The sequence below is a fragment of the Copadichromis virginalis genome, linkage group LG7, assembly GCF_057382275.1.
Source record: "Copadichromis virginalis isolate Kocher_CV1m ecotype Utaka linkage group LG7, C_Virginalis_male_GT1.1, whole genome shotgun sequence".
NCBI classification, from domain to species: Eukaryota; Metazoa; Chordata; class Actinopteri; order Cichliformes; family Cichlidae; genus Copadichromis; species Copadichromis virginalis.
Window position 1 is genome coordinate 4,140,081 of NC_140624.1, and position 26,233 is coordinate 4,166,313.

General features: G+C 39.4%; 2 protein-coding genes across 3 annotated transcripts in view; one reads left to right on the top strand and one right to left on the bottom strand.

Annotated features, from left to right (window-relative positions):
• On the top strand, positions 1-19,029 carry tspan33b (tetraspanin 33b). Of its 2 annotated transcripts, XR_014921146.1 has the most exons (9): positions 1-216; positions 10,198-10,255; positions 10,667-10,794; positions 10,949-11,023; positions 13,596-13,691; positions 14,059-14,187; positions 16,016-16,177; positions 17,795-18,009; positions 18,236-19,029. XR_014921146.1 is itself a non-coding variant. In XM_085461247.1 (8 exons), exons 1-8 carry the CDS (start codon positions 121-123, stop codon positions 17,861-17,863), a joined length of 813 nt encoding a protein of 270 aa, XP_085317373.1. In that variant the 5' UTR covers positions 1-120; the 3' UTR covers positions 17,864-19,029. The 2 variants fall into 2 exon arrangements, 1 of the variants encoding a protein (XP_085317373.1); XM_085461247.1 differs by having other exon boundaries at positions 17,795-19,029.
• Positions 18,573-26,233, bottom strand: part of ttc38 (tetratricopeptide repeat domain 38) — a 10,181-nt gene continuing 2,520 nt past the window's right edge. Inside the window, exons 5-14 of the mRNA XM_085461246.1 lie at positions 25,911-26,084; positions 25,437-25,512; positions 24,994-25,113; positions 24,802-24,861; positions 24,542-24,580; positions 22,553-22,634; positions 21,981-22,146; positions 20,649-20,808; positions 20,149-20,222; positions 18,573-19,786 (exon numbers count right to left, since the gene is read on the bottom strand). Coding sequence (XP_085317372.1) covers positions 19,699-19,786; positions 20,149-20,222; positions 20,649-20,808; positions 21,981-22,146; positions 22,553-22,634; positions 24,542-24,580; positions 24,802-24,861; positions 24,994-25,113; positions 25,437-25,512; positions 25,911-26,084 — 1,039 coding nt within the window. The 3' untranslated portion in view covers positions 18,573-19,698. The remainder of the gene's footprint in view (positions 19,787-20,148; positions 20,223-20,648; positions 20,809-21,980; positions 22,147-22,552; positions 22,635-24,541; positions 24,581-24,801; positions 24,862-24,993; positions 25,114-25,436; positions 25,513-25,910; positions 26,085-26,233) is intronic.

Genomic DNA, 26,233 nt, shown 5'->3' on the forward strand with positions numbered 1-26,233 from the left:
CAGCTTGCAACCCACCCGCTTCTCACAGATTCACATGGCGCCTGCAGATCTGCTGGGTGGGGCAGGAACTGGGGACTGTTTACAAGTGAAACTCGCTGTAGCTTTACACCTCAATAAATAATGGACCGGAAACTGAATCTGGACCGAGCTGAGACATTCTCCTTTGTCAACCCGTGGATCAGATACTTTCTCTTCTTCTTCAGCTTCTTATTTTGGGTGAGTAGAGTTGCAACGATAAAAGTGTTGCAACGATAAAATATACTCTAAATATTTTGGAGAATGCAAATCACCAGCAATCAGAGAGCTTTCAAAGAAGACAGATCTGCTACAAAGAAAAACCAAAAAATATATAAATAATAAATGGAGAAAAGAAATTCAGCTATTATCAGGAGTTAAAAACAGCAGGAGCACCCAGCCTCCATGCTGCTACCTATTTCACGTTTAGTACAGTTACACATGAGAACTTTGATTGCCTGTATACATCACTGCAGCAATGCATTCGTAACAAATAAATCGAGTATTGACTCATACTAAACCATAAAACACCCTGTAAGCACACTAGTACTCTGTAAACGAATTCTACTTGGAAGCTGTTTCTGAATGTAATAACTGCAGCATCATTTCACAGCATGATTGCACAAATGCAGAGTCCACAGTTACAGTGCTGTGAAAAAGTATTTGCCCTTCCCGGTTTCTCATTTTTGTCTCATTTATAAATTTCAGCTCATGTAACAAATTTTAATATTACAAAGATTGTCCAAATAAATGCAGTTTCGTAAACGATGCTTTCGTTTATCAAGGAAGGAAAGAAAAGCTATCCAATCCTACCCGGTGCTGTGTGAAAAAGTAATTGCCCCCTCAACCTAATAAGTGGTTGTGTCACTCTTGGCAGCAAGAACTGCAATCAAGCGTTTGTGATGACTGGTATTTAGTCTTTCGCATCGCTGTGGAAAAATTCTGGCCCACTCTTGTTTGCAGAATAGTTTTAATGAAGTCTCATTGGAGGGTTTTCAAGCATGAATGGCCTTGTTGAAGGTCACGCCAAAGTATCTCAACCTGATCTGAGTTCGGACTTTGAATAGGCCACTCGAAACCTGTTTGTTTTGCTTTTTTGAGCCATTCAGAGGTGTACTCGCTGGTGTGTTTGGATCATTGTCCCGCTGGATTGCCCAAGTGTCCTTAACCCTCATAATGTCCTCCCGATTTCCATGCACCTGTGGTCCTCAGGGGTCAAAAATGTCCCCATCTGGTTTGATTGATACTTAATTAATATGAAGTGGATTTTCCCCCCACTTTTAATTAAAACTTAATTCAAACATTTTGACACAATTTTTTTTTATTCCATTTCAAATTTAAATCTGATAAAAACCTCATAAAAATGAATTTTTTCTTTGTTTTCAGGTAAAAAATAAATGAAATCATCAGTTATCGTGAGGATCGTTTCACAACCAGAGTCGGTTGCTTTAACAGATGATCACAGACGGGTTTATGTCAAAGTTAATTTAGAAAGCTGTTTTTAAACTACAAGTTCTTTACTGGCAGCACATAATCACATCTGTTGTCCTCTGGGCTCAAAAATGACCCTGTTTGCTTTGACTGTTTATAAAGCGAGAGCCGCCTCGTGCTCTCGCTTCAGTATGCCACCCAAGAAAGGCCCAACACCAGAGGAGGTTGAGGACATTAAAACCTCCCTCGGAGCGCTGTGCGGAGACGTGGCCGCAGTCAGGGCACAGCAGGAGCTGCTTCTGGGGCTTCTGGAGGAGGTAAAACAGCTACGCCTCCAAAATGACAGACGGATCATGGATCTCGAGCGGCGGGTGGATGAGCTGGAGCAGTACACCCGTACGAACGACGTGGTCATCAGCGGTATTAAAATCAAGCCGCGCTCGTATGCGCGCGCGGTGGCCGGGAACGTCGGGGAGCCCAGCGACGAGGAGACCCGCTCGGTAGAGCAACAGGTGGCGTCCTTCCTCCAAAGCAAGGGGATAGAGATGGACCTGGAGCACATAGAAGCATGTCACTCACTGCCCAGGAGGAGTGACAGACTGCCGGCCATCATTATGAGATTTGTCAATCGGAAGAACAAGGTCGCACTGCTGAAACAAGGACGCAAACTGAAAGGCACGGACGTTTTCATTAATGAGCATCTGACACGAAAAAACGCAGACATCGCGAGGAAGGCAAGGCAACTGAAGAAGAACGGTAAAATACAACATACATGGGTAACAAACTGTAAGATTTTCATTAAGCTAAACGGGACACCAGAAGAGGCAAAAGTACTGATAGTGAGGAACATGGAGGATCTGGACAAGTATAACTGACACCAATGTATCAATTACACCAGGAAATGACATGGACACGTTGAAATTAGTTCTTCAACAGAAAGTAATTGATCTAGATTGTGAATATAAGGAGCATGATATAATAGATCCAGAAATAGATTCTGAAAGTAACTTTCTCTCTTCTTTTGTTAAAAATTGTAATTATTTCACTCAGGAACAATATGAAAAAGAAATTAACCTAGACGGGAAGCTCTCATTAATTCACTTTAACAGCAGAAGTATGTACTCTAATTTTGATTTCATTAAGGACTATTTGCAACAATTTTCTCGCCCCTTTAGTGTTATAGCCATCACTGAAACTTGGTTCAATGTCGATAAAGGAATAGATTTTTGTTTGAATGGATATGATTTAAAATACATGAATAGATTAAATAAGGCGGGCGGTGGGGTTGCTATATATGTTCATAACTCTATAAAATATAATGTTGTAACAACTATGTCTATGGCTATTGATGGAATTTTGGAATGTTTGACTATTGAGATTATGAATGAAAAAAAGAGAAATGTTATAATAAGTTGCATATATCGGACACCCAGTTCAAGTATTGACACTTTTAATGAATGGATAGAAAAAACGTTTGCTTCGGTGAACCAAAAATTACTATTTATCTGTGGTGATTTTAACATTGATTTGCTAAATCCAACAAGGTTAAAAGCCATTGATGACTTTACTGACACGATGTACAGCTTATCACTATATCCAACAATAACAAAGCCAAGCAGAATAACTTCACATAGCGCCACTATTATTGACAACATTTTTACTAATGTCATGGATTTCCAAATTAATAGTGGTCTGCTTGTCTGTGATATAACTGACCACTTACCAGTTTTTACTTTGTGTGACTGTGATTTAAAAAAAAATAGATACCAAGATCATGATAGCAAAGCGAACAATAAATGAAGAAGCAATTCATGCCTTCAATTTCGATTTAGCACAACAAGATTGGAGTTCGGTGTATGAAGAGTCAGATGTGGACAAGGCTTATGATAATTTTCTAGATATTTTTACTATGTGGTACAATAAACATTGTCCTGTAAACGAACACATGACAAAGAAAAAAAAGATAAAAAGTCCTTGGCTCACAAAAGGAATTATTAATGCTTGCAAAAAGAAAAACAATCTGTATAAACAGTTTATCAAAGTAAAAACAAAAGAAGTGGAACAAAGATATAAAGCATATAGAAATAAATTGACTGATATTATAAGAACGAGCAAACAACTTTATTATAGAAGAAGATTATATGAAAATAAAAACAATATAAAAGGAACTTGGGATGTGTTAAACAACTTAATTAAACAAGGATCTTCTGGAACATCATATCCTGAATATTTTACTGATGCAAATGGTGAAAATCACAACATGAGTAATATTGTCGATGGGTTCAATAAATTCTTCATAAATGTTGGCCCTGAACTAGCAGCGGACATCCCGTGTCATAAAAATGAAAATATCAGTTATATAAAATCAAATCCCTTTTCACTGTTCCTCTCAGCTACAAATGAGCAAGAAGTAATAAATATCACATTAAAATGTAAAAGTAAGTCTTCAATGGATTATCATGACATAAATATGTCTGTAGTTAAACAGGTTATTCTGAATATTGCTAGTCCCTTAACATATATCTGTAATTTATCATTTCAGTCCGGTTGTTTTCCAAAAAAAATGAAAATTGCGAAAGTAATACCACTATATAAAAGTAATGACAAACACAGTTTTACCAATTATAGGCCTATTTCTCTACTGCCTCAATTCTCAAAAATTCTAGAAAAACTTTTTAATTCAAGATTAGAAAAATTCCTTGAAAAACATCAAATAATAAATGTTGGTCAGTATGGTTTCAGAACGCAAAGAACCACTTCAATGGCGATAATTGAGGCAGTAGAAGAAATTACTGATACACTGGATAAAAATAAATATGCAGTTGGTATTTTTGTTGATCTCAAAAAGGCCTTCGACACAATCAATCACTCGATTTTATTGGATAAATTGGAAAGATATGGTATTCGAGGGAAAGCTGGTAACTGGTTAAAAAGTTACCTAACAGGTCGGGAACAATATGTTAGCATAGGGCATTACCATTCAGAGAAACTTGGTATTACATGTGGTGTTCCCCAAGGGTCAGTGTTGGGACCAAAACTTTTCAATGTATACATAAATGATATTTTTGATGTTTCTCAAGTACTTAAGCTCATACTGTTCGCAGATGACACCAACATATTTTTCAGTAGCGATGATTATACTGATCTTGTAATGACTGTAAACAGGGAGCTAAAATTAATAAAAAAATGGATGGACATAAATAAATTATCATTAAATATAAATAAAACTAAAGCAATGTTTTTTGGTAATTTAAAATATAATATAGAATTACCAATTATCATTGAAGGTGTACCAATTGATAATGTGAGTGAAAACAAATTTTTGGGAGTTATAATTGATAACAAAATTTCATGGAAACCCCACGTCAGACACATAAAAACCAAAATTTCCAGAAGCCTCGCAGTTTTGAACAAAGTGAAACAATTCCTTGATAAAGATGCACTTCGTACTCTGTACTGTACCCTGGTTCTTCCATATCTTACATATTGTGTGGAAGTGTGGGGAAATACATATAAAAATACAACTAATCCATTAGTCACAGTACAGAAACGAGCACTGCGTATTATTCACAAGGCTGGTTATCTAGATCATACTCACAAATTCTTTCTTCAGGCAAAGTTACTTAAATTTCAGGATCTGGTTAATTACAATACATCCATAATTTTGTATAAAGCTTTTACTAAACTTTTACCGGCAAATTTACAAACTAGATTTGAAATTCGAGAAAAGGTTTATAATGTGAGAGGCTTTGGAGAATTCAAATTACCCAGAACTCGAACAACCCGTAAAGGCTTTTGTGTGTCTGTATGTGGTGTGAAAATCTGGAACAGTCTGAGTTTACAATTGAAACAATGCAAAAATATTCATAGATTTAAATTTCTCTACAAACAGTTGGTCTGGTCACAGTATACTCAATGATGGGTTTTAGTGTGCTCTGTAATGTCTGTCCTCTTACCATTGCTGGTATGGATTCCAAAATAAAAAATAAAAAATAAAGTGTGCGTATGTATGTACATATATGTACTTGTGTGTGTAGATATATATGTATGTATATGTATGTGTGTCTGTTACTTGTAGTTATTACTGCCTGTTACCTGTGGTAATGCAATTTATAATTTATATATTCTGTATTCAGTTATGAAGGCTCTAATTGTTGGTTGCGAGCTGCCGCTTAGATGCTTGTATCTGCCCGGGGCTGTTGATGGGTCTGTATGCAATGATGGGCGTAGCTGCGGGAAGTTTATTGTTTTTTTTTGTTGATGAGTGAGTATAGGGGTGGGATTTAATAAGTTTTCTTCGTCCCACTCCTTTTTCAGGCAAGTTTTGTTTTTTGTTTTGTGTATTTTATGTTCAATATAGGTATTTGTTGTGCCTGAAAATGAATAAATAAATGAAATGAAATGAATGAAATGAAATGAACAAGTATAAAATATCATCCATCTCTGTGTTTCAAGGTTTTATTCAACTTTATTCCAACTCATTACCTGACAGTTTTCTATATTTTGGCATGGTAGGAGGGCATGAGTCTGAGTGAAGGCAAACTTTCATGAGGACAAAGGCGTGTCCATATTTGACACAAGTGCAGGAGGAAGCTCAGGTTTATTCCTCTGCACTGGTCCCATCATGGACAGCATTCTTTCTGCAGTTGCAGGCCAAGGGGCATATACAGTAAACAAGCTGTTACAGGTGATTGTTGTCTTTTGGAAACCTGCAATGTTAGGGACAACTCGTGTCCTGACTGCAGGACAGACGGTTTGCCATCGCACACGAGCATGTTCCATGTACAGCTGGACCTGCATCACATGCTGCCCATGTTTTTATCTCATAGTTCCCTGGTTTACTTGGATGTTCTGTTAGAATGGACAGAGTCCTCTGAAGAGGACTTGGTGCTCATACAGTCACATCAGTACCAGGATCTTACATCACAGCAGGAGGAACACCCACTTGTGTTTCAAGTCAAGTCAACACCAACACACATCATACACCTCATGGGAGCACGTTTGTGTCATGAACGACGATCATCTATTGTGTCTTTATCAAGAAATTATGTCCTTTTTGTGCTTCTATGATTAATCTTGTGTCAGCATGAAAACTTCTCTACCAGACTCAGGATGTCATAAACTGGCCGTAGCGACTCTACTGGATGCACGGCAGTAAGAATCAACACACCCACATATGCCTACAGCTGCATTCGGTCCATTTTTCTTCCTCTCTTGTTGTCCCTCCTTGTTCATCATTGAGTTGGCTGTAGAGCAGGTCATCTGCTAATTGGATGGTTGTTGGTTCAATCTCTGTGTGCTCTAGTCTGGAGTTCTTACCAAGGTGTCCTTGGGCAAGTTACTGAACCCCAACTTGGTCTCTGATGCATCCATTGGCATGTGAACGTTAAAAAGCAGAATACAAGCAGAATACACTGTGTATAATGCTTTCAGTACTCGAGTAGAAAAGCCACTGAAGGAGTATGGGACCTGGCACATGTGCTTGGACTGTGGTAGATCATCTTTCTCTGAGGCACATGAGAGAGTCAGGCATCGTCTGTCACTGGGAAGGTTAGAAGACCAGATCAGTGTTTCCTCACGTTACTGCAAATATTCCTCTGTCTCAGCTGATTCCTCTTTCCTGCTTGATTCTTTGTCTTCATCATAATTGAAATGGATGATGTGTAGTCCTCTGACACATCTTCTATTTCAGTTTCACATTCTGAAAATTCAAGAAACTTCAAGAAGCCCAGTCACTTTCTCTCCAAGCTCCTCAGACTACCATGTCCTGGATGCCTGAGAACCTACTTGAACATAGTTCAGATTCTTCATCACTTTTCTTCACTTCATAGCCTTCTTCCACTTCTGCAGGTGGCTGATGTGCTTTTTCAGAGAAAGGGTAGCATGTGCTCTAAATATTGACAATATTTTCTATATCTTCTAACCCTGGATCTTCCTGAACATTGATTCTCCCTCCTCATTATACTAGAGGACAATATGTGCTTTGTTCTTCTGCTCATTGCAAAAAAAAAAAAGTATGCTCATCAAAGTATGCAAATCTCCAGTGCAATGGAGGCCTGTGAGCATACTTTCTGTGTATGTTTTATTGTAGGGTCTACCTTACAATACAAAGCACCTTGATGCGACTGTTGTTGTGATTCGGCGCTGTGTAAATAAAATTCCATTGAATATAGAGCACCTGCCTCCTCGTTATGCTGCCTGTTGTTGTTGTTGTTGTGGTTGTTATGACCAGTGCTTGACCCCACACATCAGTGATCCAAGATCAAAGATGTTTGAAAGCAGTATGGTGTGAAAATATGACCCTTTGCAACACTTTGTACTTTGGGGTCATTTTTGTCCACGAGGACCACAGGTGATATAAAATCCAATAAAAACCCCATAAATAAATCAAGACAATCATATTACTATTTGTATGAAATGTTGTGTTTGTTTTAAGCCAAACATTCCACCAATTTTAACTTTTATCTTGTCAGTCTTCAGCATATTTTCCCAAAAGTCTTTGGGATCATCAGCATGTTACTGTTTGTTTTTTTTTGGCAAATTTGAGCCTCTGTGTTCTTTTTGGTCAGCAGTGTTTTCGCCTTGTAACTCTCCCCTGGATGCCATTTTCGACATCAGTTTCTTTCTTATTGTTGAATCGTGAGCACTGACTTTAGCTGAGACAGGTGAGGCCTGCAGTTCTTTAGATGTTGTCCCAGGTTCTTTGGTGACCTGGTGGACGAGTCGTTGATGTGCTCGATGTGTTGGTGAAACAGAAAATAAATTGGTTGATATATTTGAACGATATTCTTAATGGTAGATAAACTGTTACATTTCAGGCAGTATAGTGGATACATAACTGCATAAATGTGTGAGCACGCTGATGTTAATGGATGCTTATATGTTTTTTGCTCACTAGCACAGGAGATGATCTGACCCAGTCACAATTCAGCCCCTGTCAGTCGCTCACACCATCACACCTTCCATTTCTCCCGTATTCAAGGACAGGTGCCCTAAATCGCTTATTTTCTAACAGATGTCAGGCATGCACGCACTGCTGATATGACATAATCATTATGCATTTTGTGCAAGTCTTACATTATACACGCTCCTCTACTGTGGCTGTTAGTGTAACAAAAAGACAACAAGACAACTGGGAAATGATAGAAAGGTACAGCGGATACACTGAAGCAGCCATTAAAGCACCGCGTCCTCCATGAGCAGTTGCTTTCGCACAAAAACACACACTATTAAAATAGAGCTGTTTGGCTCACTTACTTTCCCAGCACATTACAAGTCGAGCACACAGATCACATCTCTAACTCTGCTAACTCCCTACACCTCCATTACATCCCTGTTCATCCAATCCTCCACAAAAACAGCAGGGGGGCAAACACTGTACTGTGCTCCTACTGTGTTTAGAGCCAATCAGCAATAACTGCACCCGCAGCAGCCTCATACCCCAGCCTGTGTTGACTTTGTTTATCAGACATGGGCTCAGGAGTGAACACTGCAGCCCTAATCCATCAGGCCTTTGTCCCCCCATCCCCGTGGCTCAGTTGAGCTGGCTTTCACCTCCACACAAAATCCTCTGGGAGAAGTCTGATTCATCCCTTTGAAAAGCCTGAAAAACAGAGCTGGAATACATTTACTGTGTAAGTGTGTCTCCTGTTGCAAATGCCACCCTCATTCACAAAAGGCACAGTCAGTGGAAAACTGACAAAAGGAGCTGCAGGTGCGCACACTCCTACACGTCAGAAAATACCCCTGAAAAATGTACAATGGTACTTCCAAAGAAAATAGGCGCTATCCACGTTTTGTGTTTTGGCAGCTATAAAGGCTGAACAAAATGCATCCTTTATACACAAAAGCAAACACGCACAAATTAGTAATCAGGAGAATGTCTGTGAATTCGGAGGCTGGAAATGGAAGCCAGGACCGCACAGATTGTTATTCAAGGTGAGAAAAGCAATCACAGAGAGAAGGGAAATTAATGTTGACAATGCAATCAACGGGAAGCGTTAATTCCACCTGTTTTCCACTCACTTGGCTCCTTTAATACGTCGATTCTATTTGGGTGAACTCACCTCTTCAGCAGTTCACAACACGTTTGGGTAACACTGTTTAAAAGAAGGGCACGCACACACATCACAGTCAAGAACTAAGTGAAGTTAGGGTGGATAATAAAAACAATTCTCTAACCAAGGTCGAGTTCTTCACGCAGTTCTATAAATCCTGATAAAAACGGGAGAGAGCATTTTTCAGTTCTGGAGGATTTCCATCGCAGTCACAGGTGGACTGAGTCTGATTTCTGTTGCGAGGTTCCACATTAAACCGAGGTCCATATGTTATTATTTTTTTCCCTGTTGATATCCATCTGTCCGTTTACCGCCAACACATAAACTAGTGATGCAGTTACCATGGCAACGGGTGCTCTGCCTACTCAGCACCTGAGGAAAAAGCTTATCATCACTAATCTAATCACACCTGTCCTGCAAACAAAAGTCCGAAGGAAGGAACATGTTTTCCTTTCAACAACTTTTTAAACATCCAAATAAAGACTCAACCTGGATAAATTACAAATACACAGCATTTTCTGGGCTTTGCTATTGCTAATTAATTACCAGCTTAGAAGTATCTGGTGTTGAATTTCCCAAGCAGAATACGAAGGACAGACAGCAAACGCGATAGAGGAGAATTACTTGCTTTCTTTGCTGGTGAAAAATAAATAAAAATTGCTGGTAACAATAAAATCATCTCCTTTTTTTCCAGGTTTTCTCCCTGTTGATTGTTGCAATTGGTGTGTATGCTAAAGTCCAGAAGGCCACAGGTACGCAAGACGACACTTTTCGCTCACACCTCCTAAACTCCAAAGTGAATTAAAGACCAGCGATAAACCGTCCCTCATAAAAAGAGGTGCAGGAATGAGGTGGCACTCTCCTTGGGATCGTAAACTGTTTAGCTTTCCCGGCACAAAGCAAATGTGTGTCAGGCTTTCGCCTTCATTTTACCTGGTGTCTTTAATTTTGTAATTACTATGAGATATATATATAGTTGAGAGACAACCAAAATTTTTTTACCTGTGTTCATTGTGCACAACCCCACAATAGATCATTAGCTGCTAGCGTAGGAAGGGATGCTGCAAAGACAGGGAAACAAGGTACATGATGGAATTATTTAAATCAAAATCAGGTATTGGGGTTGGAAACAAACAGAGGCTGTTTTCCCATCTTTCTGCCAGACACGGTGAGGGACACGTTCCTGATCGACCCGGCTGTCATCTTAATCGTGGTGGGGGTGGTCATGTTCTTCATCACTTTCTGTGGCTGTATCGGAGCTCTCAGAGAGAACATTCGCCTCCTCAAGACAGTAATAGACCTCACAGACACATTACAAATACTGGCACAGTGTTTTGCTTCCATCTAATCCAAAGCCAAGTCTCACATCTTATGTGTAACAACTAATCTGTCCTTTAAGATGATATTAGTCACAGCCTTTTAATATTTTTGTCTTTACTCCCTAGTTCTCCTTCAGCCTCACACTGGTCTTCCTCACCCAGCTGGCCATAGCGATTCTGGGCTTCTTTTACTCCGATCAGGTATCTGAATCTTTACAGACTGTTCTGTGCACTGGCTCAGTTATTCTACGGGGCCATTTAAGGCCACATTCAGGCTCCAGTGATAACAATGAGCACTATTGATTTATGGTGTCATTTCCCGGCTTATGGACTTTCTGTACATTTGTAAACTGCAGTATATGCAACTTAATAAGGCAGACATCTGATCCCACAGATGGGCCAGCTTAGCCCACAGGGGAAATGTCTTGTTAATGTCTGTGCTGCGCAGCATACACAGGAAACAGAACGGCAGCTTCCAGTGAGAATCAGTGTTTGTGTCACTCTCTATAAATCCTCCAAATGACTCAGGCTTGTTCTGTAGACTGACAGAAAATACGCGAGAACTTTCTCTCGGTATTACAATGTGATTTGAAGTGACTGAATATAAAAATTTTAAATGCTAGTGGCAATAACGGCAACGACAGCACTGTGTTCAGTGAGCTAATTGTTGGCACCTGGGGACAATGGAAAGAAGCAAGAGTGTGCTTCCAGGCAAACTCATAAACTTTAACGTACTACGTCTCTATGTATATGAATAAATAATGGTGCCAGTAGCAGTACCAGTACCTTTGACCACTGGAGTTTAAGTTTTATTGAGCTCGCTGACATGTTTGGTCTTTGCATTGATGTGTTTGTTTTGCAGTTATCCCCACAGACCACAGCTTTTATTGATTTCAGAATTAAGTCAACCTGACTAAATAGTCTCATTCGCAGACTGTCTCCTGCCTCTCTAATTGATACAATTAGAACAATTTAAAACAAAAAAAGAATTTTAACGATTGTTTTTTATTATACATTAATAATAAGTTTAATTCCAGGTCTAGATACATTAAAAATGTCTGTTTTTGTGACCATAGGTGATCTACTCTGTGGCTGCATGAATGTACATATGTACTACAGTACTATATCTCAGCCTATATCTTATACTTATATGACCCAAGTGATTGGTTTGGAGACTACGGAGATGAGAAGGATCCCCCTCCACTTATCCCCTTCACTAACATCCCATTAGGGCTCCACCGAGAATAAAAACCACAACAGCCAGCAGTGGCAGCACTCGCTGTCATCAGTGGCGGGGATCCTGGTGCCTGATGATACCTCTCCTCTCCCTTGTGTTCTCTGTCAGCACTCAGACTGCCTGCTGCTAAACAGAGTAGTTTAACAACCCTCCCAGCATCCTTCCTCGCTAAATGATTCAAATGCTTCGGCACTTCAAAGTGGAACCAAATGTTCCATTTCAACAGATCCCTTGAAGGAGACTTTGCCGCTAATGACACACTGTGACGGTAGCCTCCAAAGCCCACGAGCAAACTGCACCACGTGGGAACAGAAACAGGGGAAGGCACAGGGTGAGCGTAAGGAACATTGTAAAAATCCTAACACAAATTAACAAAACTACTTCAGGATAACATTTTGGGCTATTTTGACAGTGCTCACAGTATTTATCAACATAACCTGTTCTAACGTAGTTTGTAATGCGAACAATTCACAAAGCCTTTAGCAAAGCATTCAGAGAAGTTCGTTTTAATGAGAATTTAAAGTTCAGTGGCTCATTATCATACAGTGCTCCTATTAGTATATATTACATCTGAACTCAGCCTGTATAACCATGGCCCTCTTTGTTCTCAGCGTCTTAAAGGGTGGAAGAATAGCAAAAACAAATATGAACAATGCAAGCCCTCGTTAATACTCTGAAAATGAAAATAATCTTACAGACAATGAAAGTTAAAGTAACAAGCAGGACAAAATTTCACCGTCTGAATCAGCCTCGTTCAGTTTCAAATGCTCATTACTGATAACTCAGTCAAATAACGTATTCATATATCATCTAGGTTTTGTTTATTCAGCTCGAGAGGAGCTGATGAAAATCGACACATAATAACAAATGGCTAAGTTCAAGTAATTATCTACTATAATGTAGAACCTGCATATGTGCTTTGTGTTTGGTATGCGCTTCATGTATAGTTCTCACAGGCACAAATGGTTTTATTATTATGTATGCTGTACTTCCTGCTCTGCTGCCGCCTGGTTTACGTGCATCCCGCGGGACGCTTTACAATGTAAACAGGACGATGCTGTGTTGCCTCCAAACCCATGTGTTAATATTTATTTATTTTCAGAAAAAACTGAAGTGGCCTTTTATGGAAAAAAAAGTTCAATGCAACGTTGAACATGAATACCGTTTATGCAAATGTGAAAAGTCCCACAAAAAGTCGATCAAATCTACAGCAAAGCCACCTGATTAACTATGAATAGGTGTCTGACAGCTCCCCAGAAACCGTTTTAGCTTGGATCTGAAATTATCCTCGACTTCATCATTTCAAGCTTTGTGGGGATTTTCCACTGCATCTGTTCAAAAGAGGGTTCACAAAAAGGTACTTTACAATCCTCCAAAATGCTACCCGAGTAATTAACTGAGAGATCAGTTGTGTCAATGAGCACCTTAGCAGGCAAGTAACAAAGACATCTGTAGATAGTTTATTGTAAAACATGCAAAATGTTGATATTAAAGCTGTTATTCTGTGTATTCAATCAGCCTTTTCCTCTCTCTTAGGCACGGGGTGCTTTGGGAAAGTTTGTAAAGAAAGCAATTGTGCACTACAGGGATGACCTGGATCTGCAGAACCTGATGGATTACATTCAAAAAGAGGTGCTCTCATTGGCTATTTCCACTGAGCCGGAGTGGCTCCTTTTGTCTGTAGAAGTCTTCAAACTGATCACAGATAGTTTATTGGATGCATCTGAGACTAAAGCAAGAAACCGCAGTTTGTTTTGTTTGTTTTTTTGCCTTAGCGAGGGTTTCCACAGGAGGCTACATGCAACTTACAGTTCCTGTTCTCTGTGGGTCACCTCATGTGAAACTGCTCTTCCATCTGCACATGCTGGCACATTTATGAGTTTGGGTTTTCCCACGGGAGAAGCCCTGACTGGCAGGATGCCCAGTACAGACCAACACTATGTTTCTAAATATACACCCGATTTCACTTTTCACTCTTCATTTTTCTTTTTCCCCCCAGTTCAAGTGTTGTGGATGGAACAACTACACTGATTGGTCTTGGAACCTCTACTTTAATTGTACACATGACAACCCCAGCTCTGAGCGCTGTGGTGTGCCTTATTCCTGCTGTACTCCTGTTCCTGGGGAGGTCAGTCTCTGTTTAGCCTCTTAACATACACAACATGTACAAACTAACAGCGTGCCTTAAAAGAAACCTTAACACAAACTTTCATAATCTTAAGATGATGTATTATTAAGATTGCTGACCTCACAATTTCAGTCAGCATTTCAAATTTGTTCAGTGTTTTAAATCTTCTCTGTCATGCCGAATTCACTTGATTAAGCAACTGACAAATCAAACCTTCACATTTATGATAAACAGAAACAAGAAAGGCAGAAAGATTGTGACATGAACAGAACAAGCAGCTGTATGATGATGAAACAGGCTCTTAACACTTTATTAACAGAGAAAAATAAATAAAACTGCTGAGAATTTAAAGTTACAAAAAAAATCTTGTATCTTGACTCAGCAGGGTCTTATGCAGGAGCTTGGTGAGTAGAACAGACTGTGGCAATAAAGGATAACACACGTAAAGCTACCCAGCCATGTCGACACAACTGTGCGCCAGTTGTGTGTATTTCACATTCACCTCCACACATCTCTCTCTGAATGCAAGATATGTATGTGGCCAGTATTCAACGGGAGACAAAGTATGGCAGCTATGCATGTATTTCTTCTAAACTTGGAGAAGAGGACTTCCACGGGTCCCTGGAGTCTCCAGACAGTTACATTCGATTAGAAGTGAGGCTTCTCTGCTAAGACATCAGACTGTCTTATCCAACAGAAGTGAGACTGTCAGCTGATGATGGGGATTCAAGACTTTCCACTGACAAGCTGGCATTAAGAGACCCAAAGAAAATTTGAAATCATCTATAAAATATACCCGATACTTTAGCTAATGGTCTGTGGATGCTGAATTATAGCCAGCACTGCCTGACTGTGACAACCTGCGTTGTTTTGACATGTACGCAAGTGTGTCCAAACTAAGAGGCTCTCAGTCGGGAGGTGGCAAGAACACGTCTGCATCTGCTTGTAAAAGCAGTTTTTGGTATTACCTTCCTTTCCTTTGGGATTAGCTGTCATGCACAGAACTGGTCTCATAATGGCCAACCAGTTTCTCTTAAAAGGAATCTGCAAATTGATTGGTTGAGTACCTGAATGAGTCACTGCCAGGCAATTTCCATCTTAAAGAAGAAAAAAAAAAACATGTTTAACATATTCCGATATGATCAACCTTACAGTAAATTTGCACAGATGATTCCAAATCAAAGTCTTCTTTCATGAAGGTTTTATGATATTTTGAGACTACTGAATCAACACTACAGCTATCTGCGTGCATGAGGATCCATGCTGTCATACAAACAGCATATATGTAAATGTCTGCATGAGCACAAACTTTGGATTCACAAATACACGCAAAAAAATCTCTGTACAGACGCAGCAGCACAGCTTGAAAACCACCACTGAGGAAAAAACATCTATCACACTATTGATTAAACATAATGCAACTCTGAAAACAGATCACAGCAACATTTTACAACATGGGGTAAAAATAAAATAACATTAAAAACAACTAAAAAAACGATTAATTAAACAGTTTGAGAGCTGCTGCTGTGCTGCGACCTGCTGGTAGTACCCTGTAACTGCATGGTTCCCTCAGGGATTAGGTAGCTTTTCTTTTCAGAGCCAGTGGGTTTTGCTTGTACTGCTCACATTATTTTCTTTCCTCTCAACAAACGTCACTCTTTCATTATTTCCAATTTACTTTCAATTCAAAGTAAAAACAAGCAATGTGAAACCAGCAGCATGAAAGCGAGATCTGAACGTATTTAGAGTGCTTTAGGTTTATGTGCTTATCAATGTATCATGCACTCAGTGTTTCGTCTGTCTTTGCTTTTGTTCATCTGGCTTACAGGCAGTGATCAACACTATGTGCGGTTTTGGAGTTCAAACGCAAAACTTCATGGAGGCAAACAAGTCGATCTACCCAGTAGGCTGTGCAGACAAAGCAGTGATGTGGATCGAGTCTCATCTGCTGCTGGTGGGAGCTCTCGCCTTGGGTCTGGCCTTGCCTCAGGTAACCCAGTGTAGTAATTAGGCAACACAGGACTAGTAACTTGCCAAAAGGACTAGTTTCATCTTGAATAAGACTACAAACAAACAAGCCAATATAACTATTAATGAAAGTTTGCTGGATTCAGTGTGTAGCAATCAACATATTGACTGGAGACGCTCCCTCAAAGGCAAACTTCAAACTGGCGTTTTTGGATGTGGCTGCGAAAACAGTCCAAGCTAGACTTCAGCAATCAGAGCCATGCAGACTTTATACTCGCATACAAATCTCAATCTGAGAGCTTCCCACGGCCTTTTTTACAAGTTCAATATCGTCCTTGTAAAAAAAAATAATAATAAATTAAAAAAAAAAAAGGGATAAAACTTGGATTCTAGAGGAAACCAATAAGGAGTAGGGTTAATGTGAGGCCACTGTGAATCAAGGGATTTGGAATGGTGTGTTCTACCTAGACAGCAATAACTAGGCACATTGGGACAATAAAATTTTAACTGCACATTATTCATTTATTACACTATCCTAGAATGAGTACAGGTTAATGTGCAACAGAGGTAGAGGGGTGTGTGTGATAATGTAATATGTCTAAGAGATGCTGACGACTCCCTGATTCTCACTGTGCAACGCACCACGATCCCCCAGCATTTCCGCTGCAGCAGACGGAAATCTAGAGAATCTGAAATGCCAGAATTTGAAAATAGACAGGCCTCCTCTTGAAGCTCTTCTTCCTCTTCTAAATCCCTCCCATGTTGTCCCATAAATATGTACCAAACATCTATGCTGACGCCTTCTATTGCAATGGCAGTCCTTTATACTACTTACCTGCTAAAATTTCCCATCATGAACTATATTTTTTTAAATGGGTCAAGAGAAATGTATTCATACCTAAGACCACCTAAATTACAAAATGCTGACAGGATGTGTTACGGGGATGATTTTGTTTTGCCCCTCTACCAATGATGCTAAAAACATGCCCTGATAACTAAATAAAACCATTCAATACTCATTAAGCAAACATGAAATCAAATTAGCACTTATAACGAGCTGCCTCTAAATAATTACTCTGTTTACTTATTAAAATGTTTCAGCTAATATTAAATGGCAATCTAGCAGAAGGTGTAACTTTAGCACAGGACGTTTAAACTGATTTGTCTCGTTCTCATCTGTACGCTAGGCTCTGCAGTGAATCTGAAGAGAAGCACAAATTACCCACAAGGCCCGACAGAGCAATTGCATTAGTTTTCTAATGCTTTGATGTGCCGTAAATCTGATGAAGTTCTCTTTTAAGTCTTGCATATCCTCTCAAAACACTTACCGACACTTACTTTGTCTGCATAACAAGCCAAAGCGTTAATTATAGACTGCTGTTTAAAAGCTGTGTTTGCAACCCAATGGTTTGGTTTCTCTCTGTAAGAACACCTTATGATCGGCTTGACAGGTGGGTGCAAATGTGAGTACGCAATTATTTTAAGTGACTCGTTTGAGTCAGTCTCAACTAATTTGGGAACCTTTCTTCCCAGCGCCACATTGCAGCACCCTGCTAAGGGACCTTGAGATGCTCTGTACAGAACATACAGTTACAGAGAGCCTCTTCTGTGATCTAAAGTGGCTGCTGTTGTCCTCTAGATTGCAGGAATTGTGCTGTCCCAGATCCTGATCTCTCAGATTCAAGATGAGATTACCTCAGTGTTGTGAGAGCGCTACGACAGAGGGGAAGAAAACGAAAGAAAGGAACTTGCAGTACTCCACTCAGCTTCTCTGACATGTTCAAGGACATCTTTTCTACAGCTACTACTGCAATATCTGGGCATGTGATATTCTTAACATGTGGTTGCCTACAGGTATACAAGTGTGATGCACTTTAATGTATTATTTACAGTCAATTATATGCCAAGTGTATATATTATTAACCGGTTTTGAACATTGACGTCAAGATTTCATCTCTTTAAATGTGAAAAGTTTGCTTATAGAATTGAGTTAAAACATATGCATTTATTATTTTATGTTACTGTTTATCACTGAACATCAGCTCACATAAAGCAAGTCATTATGTGTCGTTTTTTAAAGGTCTGGAAACACAACATTCACACACTGCTCGCCTCCCTCACTCAGCTAACGGGAAAGAAAGAGAGTGAAGTAGTAAATCAAACAATTTCTGATCCTAAAGTCAAGGTAGGCGTAGCCACACCTCCACACAACCAGGCAAGAAGGTGTCACACTGGATTTTGTGCGAATGCAGCCAATATGCAGTGTACGTACTCGCCACTGTGGGCCATCTGTTCTGCAACCCTGTGTTGGTCAAACAGATACAGACCTTCAGCTGTCCATGAGAGACGGAGAGCAGAATGTGGGTAAAGCATTGTCCTCGCAGCTGTTTTTATAGCGCACCACCACACACTTCAAGTGCTTCATAAGTCACAACTGTGACGAATTTATTTCGCTCAAAGTCCAAAGATTGGTTTTTGTATATTATTTCTTCAACACCATTTATCATAGACATTGTCAGCCTATTGCTGATGTTACATACATAGATATAGATCAAAGTGTTCAGTATTAAATCAGTTATTTTTAAACTCTAATCAAAGAAATAAATGTTACATTTTTGATTTTTTTTAATCAAAGGAAGCTCATTTTAAAATGTTACATCAATTTCAATATAACATTTTAGGTATTTGAAATTTCAAAATGCTATTTTCCCCCAACAAAACATTTTTCTCTTTCTTTAAATCTCACATTTTGATGTATTTCAGCAGCATTACCACCACATTCCCACCTTTCAGTCGGGGTTCAGCCTTGTAGCACCAGCTCAACAGCTGCTACTCAATTTAGCCCAGTGGAAATCTTTTTACAACAATGTAAAAGCAATTTCAAAATCATACCAAGCTGTACAGTAACTAAATAAATGAAAGGACTTAAGACGGTTTATAAAACGTACAACAGCATTAAACCAGCTAAACAGGGTTGGGGGGGCGGGGGGGGGGGGGGGGTTGTTTATTGCTGAGCATCACAAGTCAAGATCCAGTGGCAGTAATATTAATCATCATTTGAAGCTCTGATAAGCTAAACAATCAATATAGAATATTTATAAAAGCAAATGTTTATTTGTTTAAATATAGAAAGTGAGAGAAGGCTCATTTAAAATAACATTGTTTTCAGTCTAGCTTCAGAGTGCACAGCGCCACCACTGTCATGTAATGTAATAAAAGCTTTCATTAGAAAAATGGAAATACAATTATTTGGGGAATAAAATTAACAATTTTTGGAATGAATAAAATTTAAAAAAATTTGCACATAAGTTATTGCAGAAATTTGAATAATTCAATTTTACATATTTTTTCATGTCAAACTAGCTTACAGCTGTGTATTAATTATTGAATACTTGGAGTCTATAGTAAGAAAGAACTTCAATGCGAACTACAATGAGATTTGCATGAAAGGTTTCCACTCTCTTAACACTCCAAGCTCTTGATAGTTAAATCTTTTAAACCCACAATGGTTGTTTTTTTATATGGGAACTGGTTTGTGCACCTCTAGTCCTGAAGTGCAAGAGCTCTCTGCATCAGACGATGGGTCAGAGGAGAGTTTGGCCTCACGGCATCGCGCTCTGCCAGAAGACATCTGGGGAAATTCAGCACAAGACAGTGCAAAGACATGAACACAGATTCAAAGAGACTGCAGGCTGAGAGGCTAAGCTGATCAATAATGAAAGTATAACATGCTGTACAGACATGGATGTCAGTTACATAATAGGAGCATGAAAGCAGCTCGTGCTCTGTATGCAGATGGAAAGCAGTTAAAGAAAATCGGAGTGGACAGCAATCGCAACAAAACTATGTTGGAATTTCAGTGTTTCAGTGAATGAAAGATGGGGTTTTATTTCCCCTCGCACAATCTTCCGGCATATTCCCATGCAAAAACACACTGATACTGGGGGGAAAACACCCCAAAGCATGAAGCCTGAAATCCCTGCTGCTCCTTACCTTCCCAGCTTCTGGTGGTGCTTATTCTCCGATTTCATCGCAGCATGAATAAGCAGCTGATTAAACAGATCCCTCTGAAAACAACAATACACAAACACATTATTAGACACAAACCTCTTTCAGTTGTAAAAGGACATTCTGCATTTTGTGTTAGATTGTGTTACATTTTATGTAAACTGTGACGCCTTAGAGAACGGTTCTCAGAACAAAAATAACATAAAAGAGGTCATTATTCATACACTGGTGCACTGCACTCCACATGTTCACACGGTCTGGTATGTTCATAGATAGAAAGACTGCAGCTTTTCTGCACAACACTCCTAACCTCTGACCTGTTTTTACAGCATCAAGGATTTCACTTTTGCTCAAGAAAACAAAGTATGAGCAATGATATCCAAAGATAGTAAAGCCTCGAGGCTTAAACATTTTCAGCAGTTCACTAGGAGAGCTGCAGTTTGAAATGATTTTCTTTAACAGTTAATAAATTCTTTGAGACTTACCTGTGCATCACTGCCACCTATGTCTACCATGTGATAGCGTAAAGGGTATAGTAGCTCCACAGTTTGACCGTAGTTACCCTGGTTGTACTCCAGCATAGCCTGGCACATTGGTATCCCTATAGTCCCGGCCAGCTGATGCTGCTGATTGTCTCCTGGATCCCTGTGCAAGAAAAACACGGTTTTAAAAATAGGAAACAACTTTTCTTATAAAAAGGAGCCAAAGATACAGAGTAACAAGTTAAAAACTGTTAATGCTGCATCTCAAAGAAGGCATCAGCATTAAATATTTTGTGAGAGTAGAAATCCAGGGATCTGGTTTGTCTTGCAAAAAGAAAATGAAAGCAAACATAAAGAACACATTCTGGAAAAAGACACTCTGTGGCTAGTTAGTTTATTTCTACATTTTTTGCTGACTTGTAAAGACACAGGAATATTTCCCTCTCCTTTATCTTTTGTGGTAGTTTCCCTTGTGGCAGGCTCTCCATGTGTGATAGCATATTGGTGTCTAAGTCTGCCTTCCTCACACAAATGGAGACGAACTGAACAGAAGCGAGCTCAGTGAAGTGCATCTAATATTATGTGAATTTAAACACTTGTTATGTCACTGTGCATTAAAAGCTTCAAGAAGTGTGAGTCCATCTGCAATGACTTCAGAGAATGACTCTCTTAGGTTTGTCTTTGGAAAAAAAAAGGTGCTGCTGTTGCACTTATCCAAACTTCTGCGGCCCAGTCTCCTCCCTACAGCAGTCAATCTAGAGGGAAAGCTGCAAAGACCTCTGAGAAGGATTCACTTCACTGTCCTTAAGCTTTCTCAGATTAGCAAATACTCTGAGTGACTGCCTCTGACTGTATAATTACCATATGGAAAAATATGGATTAGTTTAAACTATGCAATCCTCCAAAGACCCAGGTAATAAAAAGTAATATGCTAGATGTAATTGATGCATGCTGCGTTTGAACATGCATGCAGCTCGTCTAATACACTCAAAGTAAAGCTGCGATGAGGAGAAAATTACATTTTCTTACTTAACTCACTTTCAAAGAAATCCAACACGTCTTAAGTAATAGTGAAAGCACGACAGCTTTAAGGACTGGTTTTAAATGTGAGCTGTTCTGTGGTTTGTATGCTCGACGAAACGAAGAGCACAGGCCATTATAACCTCAGAGGCATCTGCTGCAGAGGGAAGCCCCTCTCTCTGACTGTATTCACACTCTATCTCACATCCTACGCTCAGTCTTGTCTCCATTTTACATAAGGCTTGTGTTGTTCTTATGTAAGCCTGACAGAGTGTTGAGGTGTGCAGTGAAGAGAAGAAATGGCACGAAACTTACTTCGCCAATTCCTGAAGGCCCTCCAGCAGACGCAGACTAGTCCCAGTCTCTTTAGCTCCCAGCGACACCATAAGGAAGTGAAGGTCATTAAACAAGGTCACGTGATCGTCAGTGTGAGGCCGAGTTACTTGGAGCAGCTCCTGCCAACGCTCCTTCACACACACTCCTGAAACATGCAGAAACACAAACACGCTAATACAGCTTGAAGGCTGCATAGTCAGCTGTAAAACAGAGCAGGAAGAAAATGTGGTCAGAGGTTCTGTTAATTACCTTAATTTCCAACAAAGCACTTTTGAGGTTCAAATTAATGAAGGATGGCAACTGAGATCATCTCACCTCATTAGCAGTTTCACTCAACACCATACTGTCTTAAATTATCTTAAATTATTTGTTCCAGTTGCCCATCAGCCCATTAGTAACACATTAGGAAATGCTGCAGCATTTTGCCAGCTGGCATCATTTTAAACATATTCTATGAGCACAAAAAAAAAATGCATTACTCCTGAATTTTAATCAGAGTGTGATGAGTGTCTGAGATGTATTTTTAGCATGCAGTTTGTTCTATATCTTACCGTCCATTTCCAATCTGTAAAGTAATGAGCAGCCATCTACAATGTCCAACATGGCTCCCGAGGCCTTGCAACGCCTGAAAACCTTAGTTGAACACAACACACTGTCATCACTATTCATTCTAATCACCAAAGGACATACAGACGTTTACATGCACTCGTCATGGGCATGAATGTCATGGTCATTTTGCTCTTTGTTCTTTTTCCAGGGTTTAACTAATTGTAGAGCATACATCTTTAAGGACTATAAAAAACAAGAACTGGGCCACATACATACATATACAGTATATAACTAATATTTGGTTAAATGTCACTTAATAAACCAGTTTCAAAGTGTGTTTAGGATCACTGACCCAATTGTGTATCCAAGTTTCAGCTGTCTAGCTGTTGACTTGAGGTAAAGAAGAAGTTGGAGGTAGTCCTTTAGTATCAACTGCAGGAAAACAGCCCCAGAGCTTGATGCTACCCCCACCTTGACTGACAGCTGGTAGCCTATTCTAACCTTTACTTCTCCAAACTTTCCTCATCATTTTGGTCGAACAGCTCAATCTTTGTCTTGTCTGACCATAAAACTTTTCTCCACAAGGCTTGTCTCTGTGGGTTCAGTTCAGTTGTGCTTGAACTTTGCAGCAGGGGCTTTGTTTCTCGGTTCATAGCGATGCTTCACTGTGAACGCTCAGCCTGGTGTTCCAGCAGCTTCCTGTTCATGGCAGGATTTTTGATAGTTTGAGTCTTCTTCTAGACCTTAGCAAAGCTGTGACATACCTGAATAACTTTTACTTATGTACAATAGTTTTGAAGTTTGATGATCTTAGAATTTCCAGTTGTTTAGAAATGGCTCAGAGAGACCTTTCCAACTTGTGTGAATCTACACAAGTTCCTTGGACTTTCCCATTGCTCTGAGCATTGATCGATTCAGCGCGTGATGTCGAGCAAATAATTTGTATGCTGTAAGTTAACAGGTCTTCACCTTGTCAAATTACCAGACAATGTACGACCTTCAGTACCCCTTATTAATAGACTTGAGTGTATTTTTTTTTTGACAACTTTATTTATAATTTTCCAATATGACAAAAGAACAGAAAAATATAACTCGAATTGTGATTACAAACACTGCCATTGTGAAACTGGTTACGCCAGTGGCAAACCAGTTGGATGCAGGAAAATGTGTAATCTATGGGCACATACAAAAAAACAAAAAAAAAAAAAAGTACTATCACGTGAACAAGGCAAAAAAACCAAAAACAAACGAACAGAAAAAAACAAAAAACAAAACCCACCAAAGAAAACAAAAACAAAAATAGAATAAAATAAATACATAAATAAAAGGGGGGGGGGGGGGGCTGCATTGTGCGCAGTTCTGCAAACACCTCTTAAGTGAGTGTATTTAAATATTTGAGCCTGTACGTATGATTCTGACCTTTGATGGATTAGAAAAAAATCTAAACTAAAATCCAACTTTTAAGCCAAATTCTTGTTTTTAAATATTTAAAGGTGTATCCACCTAACACTTCAAAGAAAGTCAGCCAAGAATTACCATGACATTCGTGTCCATGATGACGTTCAGAGAAATTAAGTAAAGAAAAGAAAAAAACGAGATGCTGAACTTTGCTGATGTGAATTTCAGAATTTCTTTTGCGTTCAAACTTTTAGCTGAGAAGTATTATTCTAAAGGTGCAGGACATCAAAGAGATGTACTTTCAAATTGTCTCTCTTATTTTTGGAGTATCACGAAATATAATCCGCTTTGGCTGTTGACACTGAAATGAGTGTGGGTGGTTCCTTGGCTCTGACATATGAATATGGATTTGACTTTCATTTTTGTTCACGCTTACCTTCTTGACTCACAACGAGCACATCAAACTGCATTAGTCTGCGTCTCTTGTGCAGTGTTGTGCAGTGGCGTATGCGTGACTCTGGAAGTTACTAAGAGTATGTACTCAGACAGCTATAGTATTAAAGTTTAGATGCAAACTTTCAACAGAAACCAACCTGAGTGTCGTATATTTGCAGAGCAGCTTCGTGTTGCCTCTGTGGAGGAGGTGAGGAAGACAAATTTGAATAACTTGAGCACTGAGAAATAGGCAACGTGGATAAATTGAGTTGCCCAAATGCAAACACAAATTAATCTTACAATATAATCAACCCCAGGCTTCAAATTACCTATGGGAGGCAATATCATAAATACATTCTCCACAAACACTGTGACTGCCAGCTTTCCGCTTGGCTGAAAAACCCATTATCATCTTTACCTTCTCGATGAAAAATAGAGCCCAGTGCCAATAGTTATGACTGGCCAGCATGTCAGTTACCTGGAATTAAACATTACAGAGTTCAAATACTTTTCCCAGGGCTATTTGGATATGTAATATAATTCAGTCGTCTATGGAACAGATTACTTGTATGTGATTAATCAAAAACAGAAAAGAACAAAGTCATCGTACCTCCCAGTCTTTCTCTCTACTTTCCATGAACTTCAAGCCTTTGTCCAACTCTGCCTTCATCTCACAAACATGGGCTACAGAGTGGACTGACCAAGCATCGTCGGGAGTTAGAGCGAGCCCCTTCACAAGAGAGTTTGCCGTTTTGAAGCAAGAAGAAGCGATGAACGTGTTGATAAGTAACTAGATCTAAAATGACCAATCCAAAATAACTGCATTCTAAACACTCAACATGATGCTCCCCAATCTTTTCAGCGACCCTCATATCATACTTTGTATGCATTACACGCTGAGTTTTGAAGGGTCTGCTGTTTATTCCTGTAGGTCTTTGACAGCAAATTACTTGCAGAGTTGAACTAACGAAATCAGAAAAGGGACCGAGAGTCCAAAACCCCCTGCTACAATAATGGCAACAGCTTGAATAACAGCAGAGAAGAAAATCTCACCTCCATGGCTACTTTCTCAGCCTGGTCATAGAAACGAGTTTCCAGGAGACCAAAGGAATATAGTCCATTCAGGTAGCTGAGAGCAGGTATGTGCACACGTACGTACACACAAAAACAAAGTAAACAAATAAATTTTAAAAAAAAGAAGATCTAATATGGCTCATTTCAGACAGTGAATTTACAAACGAGCTGCACCAATGCACAGCATACTGGAAATATTTATATTATTTCAAACTTTGAATCATGCAAAGCTACTCTGGCAGAGTGAAAGAACATCCTAACAGTTTGAAAGCATACATGCACACTTTAAACAAAAATACTAAGCACTGCACAACTACTTACTGTAAACAAGCCTCATTAGCTTACATGCTGTATGTTTTGCAGGTATGCATCCATACTGTCCCAATGCATGGCATCAATGTTTAGATTGACAAACAAAAAAAATCTCTGGTGACATTAAGCCGTCTTTTGTACCTGGACAAAGGCATGTGTGGTTTCCAGTGGGGAAGCACCCTGGCCACTGAGTCCCTCATTTGCATTTGGGCTCCCATGTAGAAATAAGCATCATGTGCAAACTTGAGGGCCAACATATCAGTTGGGTGGTCTAGCAGAATATCTTCCCATGCCTCACAGGCTTTCGGAAAATTTCTGCAAGACAAATGTGTCGGTTTAAAAAAGAAAAAAAGAGCGAGTTCAGGGAACGTTGATCGGTACCTGGAGAATCACAAATGTCAATATGCTTTGTGAGCAGATTAGAGGGACTTGGAAAGTATCGCAAAGACAATGCTGAGAGCCAA

Coding starts and splice junctions, on each gene's coding strand:
- tspan33b (XM_085461247.1), top strand. CDS start 121: ATGGACCGGAAACTGAATCTGGACCGAGCTGAGACATTCTCCTTTGTC. Junction 11,024..13,595: donor GCTTCTTTTACTCCGATCAG/GTATCTGAATCT, acceptor CCTCTCTCTTAG/GCACGGGGTGCTTTGGGAAA. Junction 14,188..16,015: donor GTACTCCTGTTCCTGGGGAG/GTCAGTCTCTGT, acceptor TCTGGCTTACAG/GCAGTGATCAACACTATGTG.